The sequence below is a fragment of the Mytilus trossulus genome, chromosome 9 (genome assembly GCF_036588685.1).
Source record: "Mytilus trossulus isolate FHL-02 chromosome 9, PNRI_Mtr1.1.1.hap1, whole genome shotgun sequence".
NCBI lineage: Eukaryota > Metazoa > Mollusca > Bivalvia > Mytilida > Mytilidae > Mytilus > Mytilus trossulus.
In genome coordinates this window covers 66,803,880-66,828,476 of record NC_086381.1, presented here as the reverse complement: position 1 = coordinate 66,828,476, position 24,597 = coordinate 66,803,880, and the positions used below count along the sequence as shown (strand labels likewise).

The window sequence follows — 24,597 nt, the reverse complement described above, 5'->3', positions numbered from 1 at the left end:
ATTTCACATGGGGAATGGTTGTATACAAGGTTGAAAAATCAAAAGTTTTAATAGAACTAATTTCAGAAAAAGACCGAGATTTAAAATTATCAAGAAGTTCTTTAGAGTTTTTCAGAATCCACATATGGTTAATACCACTACGTGAGTAAACTGTTTCACAGTATATCTGAAGACCCTCTTTAACTGCGGACATAATTTTAGTCAGTCTAATGGACAATTCTTTAGTAGAACAAGCAGATGAGCCGGCAATGTACCGTTGTTTGTACGGAATTTTGTGAAGTTTAGGTATCCAATACAAACAAGGTAAGTCCTCCGATTTGTTGTTCAATACAATGTTCATAGAAGCCATGAAAGACTTATGATTCGCCAAAATCTCATCCTTGTCAAATGATATGTTTTTGTATGTGGGATTACCTGATTGTTCATTTATTCCTAATTCTTTTATAAGACACTCGTAGTAATACGATTTACATACAAAGACAATATTATTTGAAGCTTTGTCCGCAGGAACAACAACATACTTATCTTGAAGAGATGATAGACATTTCACAGCCTCTTTGTCACTGAAAATGGACTTAGGTCGATCATTCACACAGTTTTTCAACTTATGAATGCGACGTTTTATCAGAGACCTGATTGTTTTTACCCATTCTGACAAAGTGTCCAGTTGAACTTCTTCTCGCTTAGCCCATGCTCTGGCGTAGTTCTCAATGGAATCCATAATTATTTTGAAGTTATGGTTCCAATTGATGTGTTGGGGTTCTCTAAACTTAGGACCACGAGAAATCACCTTTCGGAGATTTTCATGTTGAATTATGTTTAGATCCCCAGTAATAACATGGCCAGAGGGGCTGTAATTGTAAGGCGAGTTGGAACAATCACATGTCAGAGGTTTTTTTAGGTATTGTTCTAAATCAAGGTCATGTAATGCTTGTTTATAATTAAATATTTTGGGTGCAATGGTTTTGGTGTAACTGTAGGATACAATAGGAACAGACTGATTTTGAAAATAAATAGGAATTTTAGATGTTACCTCCTTGTTATGTAGAACGTTGCTGATGTTGATTGCATCAATTCCTCTATTGTTAAAGTGAACAGGAAGGAATTTCCTCTTTTCCTCATGTAAAGGTTCCGATCTTACTGGTTTAAAGAGACGGAAAAGAGCTACATCACAAATTATACTGACAAGTCTGTATATTGGAGAAAATGCATAAGTACCTCCTTGGTCAAGTGCATAATCTCTCAAACATTTTAGAAAATTAACCGGCAGTGAAAAAAGAATAGTTCTAATGTAATGTAACCCTAACGGATGATGCAGATGAGAAAGAAGGTCATCAAAGCTTCCAGAGGCCGATCTAGATTTGGAAGACTTTTTTACATTAGGCCGATGGTAACGTTTTTGTCCATGACTACGTTGGTTTCGTAATGTAGTATTAAATAAACTCATTACATTTACATCACTGCAGGCTGGACTTGACAAATTTCCTACTCCTTTGACATTATCATTGCACCCATATGGCATTGCAGTACCTAGTTCCCGTATCCAGAAATTTTCTCTATCTTTTCGGAAAGGAGTACTAAGTACTGGACTATTTGTGTGGTGATAAATTTTCTCGATGATGCGTACTTTCATAGATAACGAAGGGTCATGGTCCGGTTGATTAAAGTGGTTATAAAGAACCCTGAATTGCGGATCTTTATTATCAGACCGGTGTTGATTCATCCTTTTACGTAAAGTTTGTCGAGTTTCACCAACATAAAGTAGTCCACACAAAGTACATTCGATTCCGTACACTACATTGTCCGTGGAACAGTCCAGAGGTTCGAAAGATTTTGTATAATACGTTTTTCCTGTTAAGTTACTGGTGAAATCAGGAGTCGTGATTAACATATCACATGTCTTACACGTACTCCTTTTTCCTTTTTTGTGTTTACAAGACGAAATGATAGGTGTTGATTCACTTGTAGCAGGTGTTTTCAAACAGTCGAAAATATTAACGGAACATGGCTTTAATTTATGAAAAGTATCTGAATTTTTAAAGTAGTAATTACCTTCTGGCTGAACGTACGTCAAAATAGGGGTATCCCGGAGGATATTCCGTGGAACACACAAATCAAATGCTACAGTGTTCCGTGTAGCAAAAGGGGACCTTGGTAACCCGGGCGACGTCCCAGCCGGTTTGTTCTTAGTATTATTTGTATTCATCATGCATAAAGCTACCAAGTTAATGATGCCCTCGGGGAAAAATCCACCAGCAGTAAAGTTTCTTCTAGGAAGAAACTTGACATCGACTTGGTTGTAGTAAAAAGTAAAAACACAAAAATACCGAACTCCGAGGAAAATTCAAAAAGGAAAATCAAAAATCAAAAGGCAAAATCAAAAGTCCAAACACATCAAACGAATGGATAACAACTGTCATATTCCTGACTTGGTACAGGCATTTTCTAATGTAGAAAATGGTGGATTGAACCTGGTTTTATAGCTAGCTAAACCTCTCACTAATATGACAGTCGCATCAAAGCAAGTCTTATTTTCTTCTACCTGTATGATAATACTCTCATATAAATACTTTTTATGTCAACACCATTAATCTTTTGATACAAAAAAGGTATATACAAATACGGATATTTCTTAGAATTGGCGATCATCCTATAAAAGTTACCGTCGTCTCTTAACCAATTACGGTCACCCTTGTTATGAATCGTTGAATCTGTAACGGTCATCTCGATTATGATTTACGGTCATCTTAGCCATTTCTTCAATTCGAATTTCCTGTTTCAGGCATATTTCTCGGAAGTAAATTGTGATTTCCCCGTGAATCTTTTATTAATTTACATCGTATCAATGTCTTCCTTGTACAAAATATGATATAGAAACACTGTAACAGACAATACAGAAACTGACCTATTGTTTCATCCGACATTTTGGTATGACCGTGATTGCAAATACGGGCATCAGCTTTACCCCCGTAAATTGTAGACATACACAATAAATACATGTACATTTGTATATATATCTAGCGTAGACTTTAGGAACGAATATATAAACTGTACAATGTGATCTTCAATCCTGAAAATAAAATGCATTACCATATACAGAGTGTAATCATGCCACACGCTTCTTAAAAGCATAACTAACAAGTCGGGTTTTAATAAACCGCATCTTATATCGAACACTCAGTACTTTACACTGCATGCAATGATGCATTTGACCAAGTCTGATAATTCATTTAATTTGATTAAACTAACAGTCTTACATTTAAGTTAAATAAAATCGATATTTTGTGAATGATTTAAATAAATTTAAAGTTTTCGGTTAAACGTTTCGTAAAAGTAGATTAGTATATGTTTAATACAAAATAAATTTTAAATTTAAGAAAATATAATTCTTTAATTAAACATCTCGTAGAAGTATATTCATTATATGTTTAATACAAAATAAATCTAAAATTAAAGAAAATTCAACTGTTCAATTAAACTACCCATAAAAGTAAATTTATAACAGGTATAATACAAAATAAATAGAAATTTAATCAAATATAAATGTATGATTACACCACTGATAAAAAACGATTTCTTACATGTTTAATAATCAAACATCTAAACACTATATACTATAATATTTGTTTTCCATTTAATCTTTCAAAAATGTAGATGTATTCCTATAATGAAAAAATGTTCTATCATTTAATGAAAATACAAATTAAATGTGTCATAATTCCACTCTTCAACTCTTAAATTGTTTTTACCTGTTTTATCTAACTCTGTTATTTTCACGTTCCAACCTTTCAATCTTTCATTTGTAACAACGCCACCACCCGACAATTACACTTTAATGATCGGACATTAAATTCCAAATATTTCACAGCTGTATGACCAAAGATAGCTTAGAAATAGCCAAATATATCTTATATCAACTTTGCCTGAAGGAGAAATTTATAAACGGATTATTTTAATACTGTCTTATATAAAGCATTTCAATGGTATCCCATCATCAGAAAAACCGCCCCAGTGCTGACATTTTTTTTTATAAAACAACACGTTTTAAAGCTTCCGAAGCGCTTTTCTGGATTAACCTTCACTCAGAATGCTCTGAGCCGAATAATTGTGGGACAAATAAAAATAAAAACATATCATATGAAGAACTGGAACAGGGTCTAAAAAGTAGCCAATCTTATCTATGGCAAACTTTGACTGAAGGAGTTGAAACCTTAGTTTGTTTTAAACTTCGATTACACATCATGTCAGTACTGAAGTACCGGAGTACTGACTACTTGGCTGATGATATCATTGGAGCAGAGGTATATCCCAAGTGTTGTAAAACATTTATAGCCACATGTTATTAATTTCATGCTCCTGTAATTCAAAATATGATCATTATTTTCTGTACTTGCAACGGTGATAATTTGTGCTATAAACTTCCTATAAAATTGTAATCGCAAAGGTTGAACTTATTGACAACACATCATTTATTATGTTACTAAGAATGAAATCGGACTAAAAATAAAATCGGACAAGAATCACAATAAAAGTTAAAAAAACCCCGATACTTATGGTCAGACAGAACAAAAATAAAGACATAAAATATAATGTTCATTCCATGTATTAGAAAAGTAATGTAATACTGAATTGTGCCAACTGTATATAAATAATGGAGGTCAAAGTAAATTAAACACAACATACATCATGTCGCGATGACATTTTTATAAAGAAATATCTTTTTGCCGAGAAATGTTTGTCAGTAGCTATTTATCATTACTAGAAGCAGATATTCCGGTTAATTATCTATTAAAGCATCTATTAGCAAAACACGGTTGTAAATAGTGATGGAAAAACTATATCTAAATAAATTCCTTTTATTTTTAGTTGTTTGTACAATGGCATCATCAATACCTTCTTGCGGTCCCTGTGATATCCAGCATATCACCAAACCATCCATAGTCTGGTGCACAGAATGTGAAGAAGGATTATGCACACAATGCATAAAGCATCATACTGCTTCTAAAGCATCGCGAAACCATAACACCTTGCCGATTAACGAATATCAGGAATTACCAAATGATGTTAAAAAAATCACCGAAAACTGTAGTAAACATAATGAGAAGTACACAATTTACTGTAGAAAGCATGAATGTCCCTGCTGTGGTAGTTGTGTCGTAGAAGATCACATCGATTGCCGAGACTTTGTCAGATTAACCAACATCATCGACAAAGCTAAATCATCGGAGTCTATAAATGAAATTGAACAGTCGTTATCAGAAATGGCAAAAAATATAGAGAGAATTCGTCAGAATCGAGAAAAAAACATAAAGACAATATCCGAGAAAAAGCAGCATATTGAAAAGGAAATCAAGGAAACACGGGCCAAAATCAACAACCATTTGGACAAAATACAGGATGTCATTATAGAAACATTGAATGCAGTTGAACAAAAAGAAATAGACCAAATAACGCAATTGCTTGCCTTATTAGATGGAAAGAGAGCCGAAATTTCTAGATACCAGAAAAATGTAAAAAAAATCAAACAACACGCAACAGATCTTCAGATGTTTTTCTCTGTAAAGCAATTTGAAAATGAAGTTTCCTGCAATGATAAATTCCTACAATCGTTAGTCGTCACAGACAACTTACAAAATATAGAATTGTCATTTCATCCCAGTGCCGTCTTACACAAATTCGTGACAGATATCCAGGAATTTGGAGACGTCAATATTGAGAGGAAATCATGTGATGTAATCCTGTCAAGGAAGAAAAACAAACAAGCCCAAATGTTGGTTCCACGCGTCTCAAATAGGTCAGTCGAAGATATCAATATAAAGCTTCGTAAAACTGTTAATAACGAGCGATATGATGTCACGGGATGTTGTTTGCTACCAGATTTAAGAATGGCGTTCACGCTTTATTCTTCAAACATTGTCAAAATAATCAACGCTGACGGCTCAAAAGATTTTGAAGTTGAAACACCATCAATGGCATTTGACGTAGCGTACATCAGTGTGGACAACACATTAGCTGTAACATCCGGAGGGTCAGGGAGACAGAGCATTACAATCATCGACATACAAAACAAAAATATAAAGAAAGAAATACCACTTGATAGTTATTGCTATGGCATAACAGTGAAGGATACACAATTAGTTTATTCTGCAGCTGGAAATGGAATACTATTGATCGATCCGTACAACAACTCAACAAATGAAATAGTCAGCGTAAAACTACCGCTATCTTGTTACGTTGCACATTTTGGTGACAAAATTTACCATACAAATAAAAAAAGCGACTCTGTGATATGTTATGGGTTACAGGGTGCTGCACATTGGACATTTAAGAACAAAATTTTAAGGACACCATGTGGTATATCTGTCGACAATGATGGTAACGTGTATGTAGTAGGGTACTCATCAAACAATGTGGTAGTTATATCTGCTGATGGACAACACCACAAAGAAATACTTACAGCAAAGGATGGTCTTTCCAGCTCTTTTTCTCTTAATTATGATAAAAATACAAATCAGCTACTTGTTGCAAATAATCAAAATACTGCAATGATTTTTACTTTGGTTTGAATGAATAAAATTTCACATCGGGTAAAACAAAGACTCCCCTTATTTCTTCTAAGTTATTTCATTGAATTGTTTAATTGTAAAATAAATAACTTATCCATAATTTGACACAATAAAACATATGGTACAGTAACAAATTACCCAGTGATCAGTGAATGATTAGGTTTTAATATTTGAATTGGAAACCATGTTATCCGTACCTAATAGTTTTTCATTCTAATATCAGGTTATATTAACATATAAATACTTTGTGAAACTACTAGGGTACCAGATAGTTATAACACTATTGGAAATGACAACCTGTGAGCATACGTTTTAGGACAAATATTGTTATCTCTATGTTGGATGTTGGATTAAATGAATTAATCTTCGAATATTGTATTCAAATTGTTTGCTTGAGTGATAAATTAAGAATTATATCGCCTTAACATGAGCTATTATTTGTTACCTTAATAGTTCTGTTGATTCACTGTTAATTTGAAATGTTTAATTATTCAAAATACTAATTTATTTTTTTGGGGTATTTTAATGTTCATTAATTATATTTTTTTTAGATTTCACCTGATTGTTTTGTTTTGAGTGCCACTAATTATTAGTTTTGGTTGAAATAATCAACTGCAATACCAATTAAGACGCTTGCTGGTTTTGATGAAAATTTATTCCTAACATTTTCACTGCAAAATAATAAAGGGTATTTAACGGACAGAAAGGATGAAATCAATTTTACAACTAAACAACAACAATTATTTAATCGACCATTGATATTAAATTTATTTTTTAGCTAAGTGATATTTCAAAGTTGTCGATTGCAGAAATGCCTTCAATTGTCAATGGAAAAGTTATTAATTATGCATTTTGAAAGGTAAACACTACATGATATTTGTAAAACTAACACATGGATGGCTGCTTTGCAGTTGACATACATGTAGATATTGCATGTATATCGAGCATAAAGAACCGAACCAAAAACTTGGGTTTATGGTAGATGCTGCAGAAATGCTCCACAAGCTCTAAATTTGGCAACCGTCGTGTTGCTCATTTTTGTACAAAGTAAAACCAAGTGAATTGTCAAATTTGAGAGGGACGGCACTATTAGGGTATTGGGGTATTTGGAACACATCAATGTTCATGTTTTAAACCGACCATGTAAAAGGGTAAATTCAGAACAAAAATATCCCATTGACTTTAATGCTAATCTATGTATGGTATGTATACCTGATTTACCTTTAGAAATTATTAACTTTTATATATCATTCATGAATGTACAATAAATCTTTTGCGACAATAAAAACATGGGGTCAAGCGGCATTTTTGGGCATTCACATGGCCTTGTTTACATACAATGTAGATTCGCACGGAATTCCTATATTGACCTCCATTACTTTTCAAAAATATTGTTTATTCAGCATTTTTTTCTTCTTTTTTTTCAACTAGTTTTGATCCATCTACTAAAAATGCTTATTACAAACATTATCACCAATCAGAAAAGCACATGACTTCAATTTTGTACAGGAAGCTCTCCCCCAAATGGGCGGTCCCGGATGAGGTATATTTATTGAATGAATTTACCACTACACGTATATTAGTAAACTGAATCCTTGTAGTGTAAGTAAAATTTACGACGAAATGATTCCAATTACACTGCTTTGAACACTTGGTTTTATGCACTGGACATGCTAGACAGAAAGTTATGATAGGAAATACAAACAATCTATCATCCAGGAGATAACATGTGGTATGCAGATGCTGTTAGAATGTTGTTATACATACATGAAATGTTCTCAGGAAAGCTGATTGTATATCTGTTGATCTATTGTTTTGTTTCCAACTAACCACCATTGTCAATTTACAGAATGATGTAAATCCATGCTATGATTCGGACTTTACTGTATCTATTGTATACGTTATCTGTTGATATATTCAAGATAGATTCAAGAAGGACAATCAAATTCATATGTCAAAAAGAACAGACACTGTTATGACTAATATACCAGCAGACAAACAGCAGCACACAAAACACTACATAGACAATTAAATACCGAGTCACACGAACCCTACCAAAATCTGGGGTGATTACAGATGCTCTAAAAATGTATGCAGATCCTGCTCTACATGTGACAACTGTCGTGTTGATCATATTTTTCAAGTAACGATTCGATAAGTAATGTTGTGGAAATATGTACTTGGTATGACGTAAGAAAGATGTATGTCACCATCCCTTAATGATCAACCAGCTTGTAATGCCGTCAATAAATCTTTCGAAGGAATGACATCAATTTTACAACTAAACAACAACAGTTATGTAATCAGCCATTGATATATAAGATATTTGGGTTAAGTGATATTGCAAAGAATCAAAATTTTCAGTTTTTTGTAATATTCATAAATGGATGGTTGTGTTTCAACTAACATAAATCTATAAATAGTGCATGTATACATAGGACAAGTGTATACTAATGTGATACGTTAACCACAAGTTCACAAAAAGAAGAATCGTAAAAAATATGTGACAATATATTTCAAGTAGGCATTGCACTTGATAACTAACATCGTATTATTAAATGATCATCAGATGTAAAATAACTTCAAGCTGAACACGAAATTATTATTTTCAATTGTATGTGTCCGAAGCCCATATCTAAATCTACCTTCATCAGGAATGTTCTTTGTCAAAATTTTGAAAGCTGAATGTTACTGAAAGTATTGTTGTAACTTGATCACATGGTGGGGGTTTATAACATAATCTAACTCATCACGGATACTCATCTATGACGTTGGAATGAGAAAAATCTCATAACCTAGTTCTGGTATCTTATAATTTTAAATCAAGTGAATAAAATGCAGTAAACGTAGAAAGTGCCTGATATATAACCTTTAACCTTATTTTATGTGAGTGAGAATAGTGTTGTTAAGATCAGCTGAATACAGTTGAATATAAACTATTAAAAAAATATATATAATACAAATGATTGTCAAAAGGAAGTAACCGTCAGTCTTAGTATTCAAAGATATTATGTAGTAATTCTATAGATTTTGTTAGATAAACCTCAAGATTTTGAATAATAAGGTAAACGATATGACTTTAGATCAAAGAGCTTATAAATCTACTCTAAGATAGCATCAAGCATACATGGTAAAGAACAGATTGGAAATATAGGTGGTACATAAAGTCATAGACCTTCCTTTTGGCCATCAAATATTGTATCATCCTTCGCCATCACGAGTTGGTTGACCATTATAGAATAACCGTTTGACAAATGATATCGGATATATTCCTTACGTCGTAACTACAATCCCCTTCTCTTTCATGAATGTGACCTACCGCATAAGACAATTTACTGGCTTTGTTATCACATAAGCAACACGACGGGTGCCACATGTGGAGCATGATCCGGTTATCCTTCCGGAGCCTGATATCACCTCGAGTTTGTGGTGGGGTTCGTGTTGCTTATTCCTTAGTTTTCTATATTGTGTCATATGTACTTTGGTGTGTCTGTATTTTTTTTTTTCGTTTTAGCAATGGCGTTGTCAATTTATTGTCGATGTATGCGTTTGACTGTCCCTCTGGTATCTTTCGTCCCTCTTTTACATTTTACTCGAACATTTGAGTTCGAAATACCAAATTCAGTATTTTTATTGGAGGAATTCTTAATTAATGTACATTATATTTGAAGATGAATGACTGCAAACATAGTTTGTCCATCATAGGATTTAGGTTTCTTTGCCAAATATTCAGAATAAGAAAACAATTTTGGTAATTTGAAAATTAACTATAATCCAATCAATTAATTGAACCCAGTAACAAGAATAATCAGTCATACGTTTAAAAAAGCATTACTCCTTTCAAATATGAAATCTTGTAACAGAAGCACGCGTCATTCAAATACAAGAAAGCACACGATGAAAACTTCATATAGATGAAGATATATACATAAAATATTGCATATTGCTTTAATAAGGCAGACATCAAAAATGATAATTGTCAAACAACTAAGATCATTAAAAAGTAACATACAGGCATTTTTTTAAAACATATAATGTGTTTCGTATAGCTATTTACTGGTCTTTAATAAACTCATCATAGATACCAGGACTAAATTTTGTATATACGCCAGACGCGCGTTTCGTCTACAAAAGACTCATCTGTGACGCTCCAATCCAAAAAAGTTAAAAAGACAAATAAAGTACGAAATTGAAGAGCATTGCGAACCAAAATTCTTAAAAGTTTTGCCAGATACAGCTAAGGTAATCTATGCCTGAGGTGGAAAAGCCTTAGTACTTCAAAAATTAAAATTTTTTAAAAAGTTAAAAAGTTAATTTATAAAAGCATGTCTATAAGATTCAAAAAGTTCATGTCTATCGTATTTGTTTTTCTATATTTGTTTTGTAATTAGTCAGGCAGTTTCTTTTCACAATTGCATTTGTTTTATTTTCTCATGTCAGTACCTTTTATGGCCGAAACTGCGGTATGGTCTTCATTGTTGAAGGCCGTATGGTTGCCTTTAATCACTAACATTAACTAAAGTTGAACTTTGGCAATTATACAATATCTTCATTTTTTTATTGGACCATACTGACTTTAAACTAATGTTTTTCATTTCTGGATTAATTTTGTTTATTTCTTGTACATCGTTTTCAATTGCTTCACTTTGTGGTAGAACACCAAATATAAAAGTATCTTTGTCCCACGTGTAGACCACTCAAACTCCTTTTTTGATTCTTTCATGATAGTATTTATTAGAGGTGGGATAGTTGTGAAGTCAAATTGGTAGACCGATTAGTGTTGAATTGCCTTGCCATACGTCCATCTGCATATATAAGTATAATTCTGCAGGTCACATTCATAAAAATGTGACAGAATTAAGTTTATGAGCATATCTGATATGATCCGTGAGACGTTTATTACATAACAGTCTACCAACTCGTATTTGGTGTGTCTGTATCATTATGACGGGATGATTACTCTATCATTTGTAACTCTTGCTGGAATGTTGCTACATACATGTATACATTATATAAGCTACGAAACGCTTGTCTGTAGCTTTGATAACTCTTTATCATTAGAGGTTTTAAATCATAAGAATGATAACAGAAAATTCTTCGTTTTATTTTTAATTTTCATAAATAGCATAATTGTAAAATAAGGCATAGTTTCAAATTGGTTTAAAACTTGTGTAACACGTTTTGGCCTGAATTTTCCATAGGATATTCTTTAAAAACATAATCGTTACATGATCAACCTGTTTGCTATCTATATCGACCGAGGGTTATATAAAAAAATGATAATGTGTCCGTTTGCAAAATTAATATAAGAGTATATAACTTCTAATTTTATAGTTAAATCTATGTTTATTGTATTCTGTTGTTAAGCCCAGTACGTATGAATGTGATATCCCCGTTTTTTCCTCGATTTTTGGTTAAAATAACAGACAGTTTATTGAGATACGAATGCTGACAAGTTTCTTATCATTTACATCTTCAACGTTAATTATGATACATCTATCATTCACCTTATGTATGCTATTCATCCAACCTTTTATTTTAAATGTAACGCCATTATCACTTGATAAGATGCAGTCCTCCCTGCGTATTTTCCAAATGTCCATATCGCGCCTCGCTAAAAGAGAACTTAGTAAGATTAATGCAACTGTCATACATGTATTAGTTTTTATAGCTATAAAAACAGGAAAACATGTACCTCTACCAAGTTTGAAATATGATTTTGACTACATGATGTACTAGTGGATCTGGTTATGCGTACCGTTTTTTTTTGTCATTAACAATTTCCATCTTTGTCTGCTAATTATAGCTGAAAATTAACACAAATTGAAATTTGTTGTCCTTGTTGCTATTTTTTTTTCATTTAGCTAAGTAGTTTTATATCGTAACTTTTCGTTCACACTTACGAACTACGTATACTGACGACGAAAAGATGAATAAGGCGTACACTGTCCCATATGAAAAGGTGGTCTAAAAAAAGGGGATGTTGATTTTCTGAGAATGACAGAATGTAAAATGTTACAGCAAACAATGTATAAAGATGCATAAGCAAAAGGGAGATCATTCAAAACAATAGGGACTTGAAAAGACACATGTCAAATTAATTATATATCTTTGTTTTTATTTTAAAACTTCAAGCTATTCCTTTAAAGAATCAAGCTGGACGATGCCAAATTTCAATGAAAGCTTCAAACAGTTTTAGGTCATTTTTTCTTTATTAAACTTTGATTTACGTTCAATAATGATTTTGACTGAAACAATTTTGTCGTCCGTTTATCAGACTGAAATACACAACATCGCACGTTTTAATTTTCAAAATGATTAATGGGCAGTGTTGATAATTTATCGCTACAACAAAGAAACTTTATTTAAGATGCATTCTTGTTACGATTCTGTGTTGATCATTTTTTGTTGAATCATCTCCATCACCTTGTCTTTAAATAAGTTTACATCCTACGTCATGAAAATACTGAGTCGCAGTTTGATATATGTTGTTGTATGCAGTGTTTTGATTTTTGATTTGCAATCTTTATTAAGACTACCATAATATGTTAAATGTGAAGTGAAGATTAATAATTGAAAACAAAGAATCCCACAAACGAGTCAACAGAGGAGCTCTAGTTCTACCCTTTGTTTTGATATTGTTAATCAAAGTATTGAACCAAATTCATGCATATACACATGTATATACTATTTTAGTCATTAATTTAGTTTGTTTAGCATTTATTTCGAATCTTTGACGTATAAAGACATATCATATTTCATTCAATGATTGTTGATCGCAAGCTAATTATTTTTTTAGTTTATTGCAGAAGTTAGTTTGCTCTCAACATTGATAACATAGCAACACATAAGATGTAATAACTGAATTTAAAAAGCCTTTAAATTTATTTGTGTTTATTTTTCATGCGTTTCGATTTTTTAATTTAATATTTAATGCTAATTTTGAAATATGGACATGATGGAAGTTATTTACTTCAACATTTAATTAAACGATGTTGAGTTATGTTTGTTATTGACTGACAGCTAGTATGCCAACGTGAATCTGTGTCATGCAGCAATTCCAGGTTGGAATCGATATTTAAGACAAAACAACATAAACCACATTTTCATTCCGACTATAACAATATGCTAACCCTTCTTGAGCACATAGGATCACAACCCCTGGTTTTCATGGTGCTCCGAATTGCTCAGTCCTCAGTTTCTACATGTATGTTGTGTTTTTCATGTTTTTTTGTCTTCAAGTTGTCATTTTATTTTCCACTTAAAAGGATGAATGTCTCTTCGGTATTAACTCTTTGAAAATATTGCCACGGAAAAAGAAATAGAATGCAAATAAATAAAAAGGAATTCATCTGATCATAGAAAGGACTTAGTATGTACTTTTTAAAGCTCTACCCCGTGAACAAATACAATTTAGAGTTCTCCACTATGGAATATATTCTGTTGAGTGTATACGTAGTAGCAAATCAATTGATCAGCGACGGTACATTATAAATTAAAAACTTGAAGTTAAATTATATATACATGTAATAAACATAAATGCCTACAAAACCTGCCAAAAAAAAAGGAAATCACAAAAATACTGATATACTAGAAAAATTCAAAACCGAAATTCCGTAATCAAATGGCAAAATCAAAAGATGAAACACATCAAACGAATGGACAACAACTGTCATATTCCTGACTTGGTACGGGCATTATCTCATGTAGAAAATTGTGATTATATAATAACATGAACCAAATGCGAGTAAAGAGTTTTGTCACTACATCTGTTTAAACATACCGCCATTATAACTTGGTATCTATATATAACTATGTATACATTTTCAAATCGTTGGAAGTCATCTGATATAATTATCAATACGGTTATTTACCTTCCTGTTGGGCGGATTATAAAACAGAAATAAATACCACTTATTCTATCCACTTCAGTGACGGAGTGATATTGAAAGTAGGTAAGATTTTATATAATTTGCCTAGTTATCAATACAAATCGATCATATCTTATAAGGATTACATTATTTATTTGTTTTGTTTAAGAAAACATGTTTCTAAGTTCAAATGCAAGGGAGACAATCATTATCTATACCAAAACTTACCTCATATTTATTGTCTGCGATAGATTGTGCAGTTGTACACATACAAAATACATACATACATACATGTAAAACACGTAGACTTTAAGGACCGGGCATATAAAATGAAATGTACCTCGTGTCATTCAAATCTACAGAGTGTCATCATGTTACACGCTTCATAAAAGCATAACTCACAAGTCGGGTTTAATTAACCGCATTATACATCGAACACTCAATACTTAACACTGCATGAAATGATGCATTTTACCAAGTCTAATAATTTACTTAATTTGATTAGTCTAACAGTCTTAAATTTAAGTTAGTTTTAATCAATATTTTGTGAATGATTTAATCAATTTTAAGTTTTCGGTTAAACGATTCGTAAATGTAGATTTAGTATATGTGTAATACATAATAAGTTTTAGATTTAAGAAAAATAATTGTTTAATTAAACATGTCTTAAAAGAAGATTCATAATATGTTTAATACAAAATAAATCTCAAAGGAGTAGGGGCATTAAGGCCCGGTTTTGGCCCATGAAAATAAAATATTTGACAACTATTTCAAAATGGCACCAAATGCTCAGAAATGCATAGTGTCAAGACACATAAATGAAAAACATCAAGATGATTTTTATCTGATGACGTCACAATTACGTCATAATATGTACCGTTTTCACAAAAAAGATGAAAATACAGAATTTTATGCAGTTTTCCATTGTTATTTCCATTGTGGAAACATGGTGTGCTGGCAGCCAAGAAACAACAAAATAATTTGAGAGAAGCTTCATTATAACTATTGACATAATCTCACCAAATATAAAGTTGTTTCTTGGGTGCGCACATACTATTCCAATCTAAAATATACTTAAAATTTGATGAAAATCAAGGAAAATCGAGAAATTTTACAAATATGCAAATTTTGTCATGGCTTGTTGCCATGGTAACTTGTTCAATGTGAAACTTGATTTTATTTTCTGGATCCCTGGTACCTTAGTTAAGTTTGGACACATTTTAGAATATGTATGATAACTTTTAGATTTGCATTAATATTTGAGCCAAATAAAGGCCTTATTGCCACTACTCCTTTAACAAAATGAAACTGTTCAATTAAGGGGGTTGGCCTTGGTAACACCAAACTTTTCCTTTCGTTTAATTTTTCTAATATTTACATCATTGAAAAGGTAGGTCCATGCATCATCTGCCAAAGTCTCAAGGAAATATACCGTTTCATTTTATGTTTAGGGTATATTGAATATGACCAGTTTTGGGGTACCCTAAAAAACGGTCGAAAACACTAGTAGGCAAAAATCATTGAGTGTTTTTGCACATGTTGTCATTAGAAATACCCCTGACTGTAAATTTGCATAGAAGAAACATATCTTAAAGTATATCTGAAACATCATGGTGATTCAAATAGGCTGAATGTAAAAAAAAAAACCACGGTTTTTAATAATTGATACGGCGAAGAGTCTGGCCAGCTCAGATAACATTTTTTTTTTTTATTTAGCGATAAAAAAAATTGTCGTTTAATTTCTGCAAAAAATTGTTTAAACATATTTTGGTTCTCAATCTTTAAAATCACAAAATTTTATCGAAATTGACCGTTTGAAATTTTCAAATTTACAACAAGTTGGCTAACAAGGCACACGAAAAAATAAGAATTTTGGGACAAAATTCATTTACCCTTACAAAACCTCCTACAGACTGTCTTTGCATTGTTTTAATGTGTAATAGTCAAAGGAGTACTGTTCTTATAATACTTGTAATAAATTTTGTAAACAAAAACAGTAATATTCAGTATGGGACGAGTATCCTAATGGGACGAGTTGACATGACTTTTACATAACTATTTACTGGTTTCTCCCCAGACTACAAAATGCCCCTGTCATCAATAACAGACGCTATGCGAATTCAATGATTTGACAGTCACTATCTAAGTACTATCTTTGTGTTTATGTAGATTATCTATTAGCATAAGCTTGTACTAGAATTGATGTTTAGATCATATCTTCTAGAATTAAGCCTTTAATTTTGGAAAAAAAAACCCAAACACAAACAGTAAGTACAAACTCTTTATAAATGACTTAGCACTAAAACCATATTCCTTCATTATTTTATTCATATGTTCAAATCGAATTTCCCAAAACTTCTAAGGTTTTTGCTAAATAATGCCACAGGGTCCTTTAGTCAGTAAAGTTGCTCCAGAACACATCAGAATCAGTTCATTGGTGTCTTTTAAGCATTTCATTTATAAATGGTAATTTTCTACCTTTTTATCGACATCATTAAAAAAATTGTTCTTTAGTGTAATTGGTGGTGTCAAACATGTACAGCTTACTGGATCTGTCTGCCTTATTCTCACAGCCAAATGTAAACAACATAAATGCTTGATCACTGTTTAATTTACTGCTATGTTAAAACGCACTAATGACTTTCAATTCATGTGTAAGAGTTGTCTCCCATATACCAGGTCTACCCCCTTAATTTATATTACCTACAGTATAATACACTATAAATATTTAATTTAAATTAAAATAAATGAATGACTACACCACTGACAAAACAAGATGTATTACAGTCATGTTTAAACAAGTCTTAAATTTAAACAAACATGAATGTATAATTAAACCACTTGTAAAACAAGATTTATTAAATCTTTGATAATCAAATTAATCCAAAATTTAACCAAATAGATATGTTTAATTAAACCACTCGTAAAAGTAAATGTATTGCCTTTTTAATACATTTTTTTTAGATAAACTGTTTATACAATAATATTTTTTTTTCAATTAATCTTTCATTAATGTAAATGTATGGTATGTCTATAGTGCAAACAAGAACTATCTTTAAAAAAGATATCCGACATACATATTTACATTTGAGTATATGTTTAAATCTATCATTTCGATAACCTTCAAGAGCACAATGATGCAGGACCTCTTTAATTAAATCGTTACAAATTGTTTTGTGAATATTCCGATTATATTTAAATAAGTGATTTACCATTTTAATAACGTTTTCTCTGTTTGTGTTCAGTATTCTTCGGTCCTCGTATCTTTCTGTTTACATTTACCAAAACCCCGCGGAAATCTCACATGCGTAGGTGCGTTCTAAAAGTCATGTACGTTCGTACAACACAGTTTACATTAAAATTATATAATTGTCCCGAATAAACAGCTGTCATGCATGCAAAGAGCCATTGGAGAAACAATTATTTTAATAAAAATATAAATCTTTGTAAGATCTAGTTCAAATATTTATAGTTTTTCACTTGCTTTCCACCCCGATATAATTAACGAGACGTTTTTTTCAAACACAACCAAATCACCCACCATGACAGCATTTTGTCCAATCACAGAAAGGATTTTCGAGCATGCGTATTCTGTTGCCATAGTTAAGCGTATTTAAGTTCAAAGGGCACAAACCGAAACTATACCGACTACGTCGGAAAAAATGTAACATCATTTAATGAAATTACAAATGTGTAATAATGCCACTCTTCAACTCATATTGTTTGTACCTGTAGCTCTGTTATTTTTACATTCCAACCTTTGAATCTTTCATTTGTAACAGCGCAACCACCCTACAATCACAAGTTTATTATCGGAACTCGAACATTCAACTCTGCCAAAAAAATTACAACAACACATTTCAAATTACATCCGGACCTTTTTCTTGATCCCACTTCACCAGTAACGTTCAAAGCCGAATATGTCACAGCTATATAACCAAAGATGATATAGAAAAAGCTAAATATATCTTAAATCAACTTTGCCTGAAGGAGATATTCATTAACGGATTATTTAAGTAAGGTCTTTTATAAAGCATGTCAATCATCAGAGATACCGCCCCAGTGCTGAAAAACAAATAAAACAACATGTTTTAAAACTTCCGAGGCGCTTTTCTGGAATGACCTTCACTCAGAACGCTCTAAGCCGTATACTTGTGAGACAAATAAGAATAATAACAAAATCATATGAAGAACTGGAACAGGGTCTAAAAAGTAGCCAATTTATCTATGGCAAACTTTGGATGAGAGAGTTGTAACTTTAGTTTGTTTTAAGCTTCAATAGACGAAATATTTTAAAAAGTTTTATTACAAATCATGTCAGTACCGAAGTACCGTAGTACTGACTACTTAGCTGACGATATCATCAGAGCAGAGGTATATGCCAAGTGTTGTAAAATATTTATAACAATGCACATGTTATAAATTTCATGCACCTTTATATGTAATTTAATATATGAGCATTATTTTCTGTACTTACAACAGTGAGAATTTGTGCTATAAACTTGCTCTAAATTTTATAATCGTATAGGTTGAACTTATTGACAGCACATAATTTATTTTGTAACTTAAAATGAAATCGGACTAGATTAACGATACAACTTAAAAATAAAAATTACGATACTTATGGTCAGACAGAACAAAAATCAAGACCTTCAAGATGATTTTCAAAATTTGTGGATAGCACTTCAAAAATTATTATTAAAATGTGGTTTTAGCTTTAAATAAATAGAGGCAAAAGATGTTATATCTAATTGGTATTGGGGAAATTTTTGACTCATATAATGTTGTACAACATACAATATTGATTTTTTAATTTTATATTTATACCTGTAAAAATTCAGGAGAACAAAACTTCTGTGAAAGGTAGTATTGCATATTTGAAATACTGCATAAGAATAGAACAACACACAGTGAATTTCTTATCGCCTACATAAAAAGAATATATAGAAGAAAAATATTTGCCAATACAATATGGCCTAGGTGAGTTAAATATTTCATAACTATTAAAAAAAATATAGTTATATTTTGTTTTATGTCTTGCTATTTAGAGTTGAAGTAATATGATTATATCTTTAATACCGCAGTCCCACTAGGCCACGATCGCACTACAATCTGTGAAGAAAATACAAATTTTGATGATCGTAGTACGATCGTGTAGGTCGCAGAACGATCGTGTAGATCGCAGTAAGGTCGTAGTACGGTCGTGTTGAGGTCTTCAAGATCGTGAAGAGCGTGACCAACTTTGAACATGTTCAAAACAATCGTAATGCGGTCGTGGAGAAATCAGGTCGTAGTAGAAGCGCAGTGAGAACGCACTAAGATCGTAGTAAGATCGGAAAGGTCGCTGTACAATTGTAGCGAGAGCGTAACGAAAGCGTGATTCTATTCGGAGCGACTACGCTACGATCTCACAGCGACGCTATCATGACCGCACTACGACCATCCCATTTTCACCGCGACCAAACTACGCTCCAACTACGACTGTACCACGCTGTTCACGACCATGGTACGATTCTAGCACGCCCTTGCTGTACTCATCACGGTCTTCTTACGACCTGACGACGTGCACACTACAACCATTATTCTCATTGTCATTTTCACATAAAATGTATAAAAAAAGCTCCCTAGATTTTGTTTGTCTGAACATAATTATCCATTTGCTCTGACGGCTCAACCATGCTTCTCATTTTTAGACCGTTGGTTTTCCCGTTTAAATGGTTTTACACTAGTATTTTTTTTGGCCCTTTATAGCATGCTGTTCGGTGTGAGCCAAGGCTCCGTGTTGAAGGCTGTACCTTGGCCTATAATTGTTTATTTTCTATAAATTGTTACTTGGCAGGAGAGTTGTCTCATTGACACTCATACCACATCTTTCTATATCTATTGACACATATGTGTCATTTTTGCTATTGTTCACTAAAATATCGTTATTTGAGCTTGATGGACCAGCAATATGTTGTACGTTAGGTGGGATTTGTCGGTCTGACATCTCTGCTTGATCAAGATTCGTTACTTTGCTCCCTTTGCTTCTACATCAACCCCTACCACCACGCTCACGTGTTCTGGTAGATTTTGGTTGTGTGATTGTATTGTTTCCGAGAAATCTACGTATTAATCAGGAATAGAGGGAATGAAACTGTATTGATATGGAACATTATGTTGACGTTATTGCTGTGAAAAAAGTAATATTGCGGTATGAACGTAGTATTATCGTGGTAAGAACGTGCTATAATCGCAGTAAGATTTGTTGCAATGGGATAACTCGTGGTTTGATCTTAGTGAGAACGTAAAGAGCATAGAAATATCTTGATAAGCGTATTGAGGTCGCAGAATAAGCGCGGTGAGAACGTGGTATAATCGGATCGGAATCGTTGTAGAAGCTAATGAAGACGTAGTAGCATCGTGAAAGATACGACAATTTACTTCTTAATGCCGCTCATACTGCGACCTTACCACGATCTGAATTAATTTTGAATCGCGGTGAACTTGGTGCGATCGTATTCTAGTCGGACTGGGGCTTAAGACCATACTTAAAACTGTACATGCGTGTAATCCTTCTTCATTGTTTCCTGTCTTTATGTCCAAAAAAAACAAATTACCAAAAAAGAAAATACCATGTTTTAGAAAAAAATGTAATGTAATACTGAATTGTGCCAACTGTATATAAATACAGGAGGTCAAAGTAAATAACACATAAAATATTTCATGTCGCGGATGACATTCTATAAAGAAATTTATATTTTTGCCGAGAAATGTTTGTCAGTAGTTTTTTTTATTTCTAGAGGCATGTATTAAAATCATCTTTTGGATAAGTATACGTACGATGATAAATAGTGAGGAATCTAAAAATACCTATACCTAAAAAAACATCCTTTTATTTTTAGCTGTATTTACAATGGCATCATCAATACCTCCTTGCGGTCCATGTGATATCCAGCATATCACCAATCTATCTTTAGTCTGGTGCACAGAATGTGAAGAAGGATTATGCACACAATGCCTTAAACATCATACTGCTTCTAAAGCATCGCGAAACCATAATACCATGCCGATCACCGAATATCAGGACTTACCAAGTGATGTTAAAAAATTCACCGAAAACTGTGATAAACATAATGAGAAGTACACAATTTACTGTAAAAAGCATGAATGTCCCTGCTGTGGTAGTTGTGTCGTAATTGATCACATCGATTGCCGAGACTTTGTCAGATTAACCAACATCATCGACAAAGCCAAAACATCGGAGTTTTTGAATGAAATTGAACAGTCGTTATCAGAAATGGTAGAAAATATAGAGAGAATTCGTCAGAATCGAGAAAACAACATAAAGGCAATATCCGAGAAAAAGCAGCGTATTGAAAAGGGAATCAAGGAAACCCGGGCCAAAATCAACAACCATTTGGACAAAATACAGAATGCCATAATAGAAACATTGAATACAGTTGAAAAGAATGAAACAGACAAAATAAGACAATTGCTTGCCTTATTAGATGGAAAGAGATCCGACATTTCTGAACACCAGAAAAAAGTAAACAAAATCAAACAACACGCAACAAATCTTCAGATGTTTTTCTCTGGAAAGCAATTTGAAAATGAAGTTTCTTGCAATAATAAATTCCTACAAACGTTAGTCGACACAGACAACTTACAAAATATAGAATTGTCATTTCATCCCAGTGCCGTCTTACACAAATTTGTGACAGGTATCCCGGAATTTGGAGACGTCAAGATTGAGAAGAAACCATGTGATGTAATCCTGTCAACGAAGAAAAACAAACAAGCCCAAATATTAGTACCACGCGTCTCAAATAGATCAGTCGAAGATATCAATATAAAGCTACATAAAACTGTGGAAAGTAAGGGATATTATACCAGGGGTTGTTGTTTGTTATCAGATGGAAGAATGGCGTTTACGTTTTGTTATTCAAACATTGTCAAAATATTCAACACTGACGGCTCAATCGATTTTGAAGTTAAAACACCATCAATGGCATTTGACATAGCGTACATCAGTGAAGACAACACATTAGCTGTATCATCCGGAGAGTCAGTGAGACATGGTATTACAATCATCGACATACAGAACAAAAATATAAAGAAGGAAATACCACTTGATAGTTATTGTTTTGGCATAACGGTGAAAGATACACAAATAATTTGTTCTGCAGCTGGAAAAGGAATACAATTGATCGATCCATACAACAACACAACAAATGAAATAGTCTGTGTAAGATTACCAGAAAATTGTTACGTTGCACATTTTGGCGACAAAATTTACCATACAAATAACAACACCGACTCCGTGATATGTTATGGGTTACAGGGTGCAGCACAATGGACATTTAAGAACAAAATTCTAAGGGGACCACATGGTATATCTGTCGACAATGATGGTAACGTGTACGTAGTAGGGTACGCATCAAACAATGTGGTAGTCATATCTGCTGATGGACAACAACACAAAGAAATACTTACATCAACTGATGGTCTTACCAACCCCATTTCTCTTAATTATGATAAAAGTACAAATCAGTTACTTGTTGCAAATTATGGTAATACTGCAATGCTTTTTACTTTGGTTTAAATAAATAAAAGTTCACATCGGATAAAACAAAAATCACTATTGGAAATGACAACCTGCATGACCTGTGAGCATAAATGTTAGGACACATATTGTCATCTCTATGTTGAATGTTGAATTTAATGAATTCATCTTCGAATATTGTATTCAAATTGTTTGCTTGTATAATAAATTCAGATTTATATCGCCTTAACATGAGCTAATATTTGTTACCTTAATAGTTCTGTCGATTAAATGTTAATATGAAATGCTGAATTTTTCAAAATACTAATTTCATTTTGTTGGGGTATTTCAATGTTCATTAATTAGTTGTATGATTTTACCTGATTGTTTTGATTTGAGTGCCACTAATTATTAGTTTTAGTTGAAATAATCAACTGCAACACCAGTTAAGACGCTCGATGTTTTTTTTTCTGAAATTTTATATCTAACATTCTCACTGCAAAATAATCAAGGGTATTTAACGGACAGAAGGGGTGAAATCAATTTCACAACTGAACAACAACATTTATTTAATCAACCATTGATATTATAAGTTTTTTAAACTAAGTGATATTTCAAAGTTGTCAATTGCATAAATGCCTTCAATTGTCAAGGGAGAAGTAATTAATTTTGCACTGTGAAAGGTAAACACTCTATGATATTTGTAAAACTAACACATGGATGGCTGTTTTTCAGTTGACAAACATCTAGATATTGTATGTATATCGAGCATGAGGAACCGAACCAAAAACTTGGGTTTATGGAAGATGCTGCAGAAATGCTCCACAAGCTCTAAATTTGTCAACCGACGTGTTGCTCATTTTCATACAAAGTAAACCAAGTGAATTGTCAAATTTGATACATCACTTATTAGAGGGACGGCACTATTAGGGTATTGGGGTATTTGGAACACATCAATTTTCATGTTTAAAAACGATCTTGTATAGGGGTGAATTCAGTAAAAAATATCCCATTGACTTTAATGTTAATCTATGTATGTATATACCTGATTTACCTTTAGAAATTAGAAACTTGCATATATCATTCATGAATGTACAATTGTAGCCCTATCTTTGGCAACAATAAAAAACATAGGGTCATGCGGCATTTTCGGGCATTCACATGGCCTTGTTTACATACAGTGCAGATTTGCAAGGAATTCCTTTATTGACCCCCATTACTTTTGAGACAACTTTCCATCCAAATAACAATTTAAAAAGTAAACCATTATAGGTTAAAGTAAGATCTTCAACACGGAGCCTTGGCTCACACCGAACAACAAGCTATAAAGGGCCCCAACATTACTAGTGTAAAACCATTCAAACGGGATAACCAACGGTCAAATCTATATACACAAAACGAGAAAACGAGAAACACGTATATATTACATAAACAAATGACAACTACTGTGCATCAGATTCCTGACTTAGGACAGGTGCAAACATTTGCAGCGGGATTAAACGTTTTTATGGATCCAAACCTTCTCCCTTTTTCTAAAACAAAAGCATAAGATCACAGCATCATATACGTTTAAGATAAGAGCTGCTGAATACAGTTGAATATAAACTTTTAAAAAATGAGTGTCAAAAGAAAGTAA

General features: G+C 32.6%; 2 protein-coding genes across 2 annotated transcripts; both read left to right on the top strand.

The window, feature by feature from the left end:
- The first annotated feature begins 4,877 nt into the window (after positions 1–4,877).
- Positions 4,878–6,566, top strand: LOC134684880 (uncharacterized). Its single transcript, XM_063544190.1, has one exon. It carries the CDS (start codon positions 4,878–4,880, stop codon positions 6,564–6,566), a length of 1,689 nt encoding a protein of 562 aa, XP_063400260.1.
- Positions 6,567–14,435: 7,869 nt separating this feature from the next.
- Positions 14,436–23,021, top strand: LOC134684879 (uncharacterized). The gene is made up of 2 exons (XM_063544189.1): positions 14,436–14,521; positions 21,322–23,021. Exon 2 carries the CDS (start codon positions 21,333–21,335, stop codon positions 23,019–23,021), a length of 1,689 nt encoding a protein of 562 aa, XP_063400259.1. The 5' UTR covers positions 14,436–14,521; positions 21,322–21,332.
- Positions 23,022–24,597: the final 1,576 nt, after the last annotated feature.

Excerpts from the sequence above, each read along its gene's own strand:
- LOC134684880 (XM_063544190.1), top strand. The coding sequence starts at position 4,878 with ATGGCATCATCAATACCTTCTTGCGGTCCCTGTGATATCCAGCATATC.
- LOC134684879 (XM_063544189.1), top strand. The coding sequence starts at position 21,333 with ATGGCATCATCAATACCTCCTTGCGGTCCATGTGATATCCAGCATATC.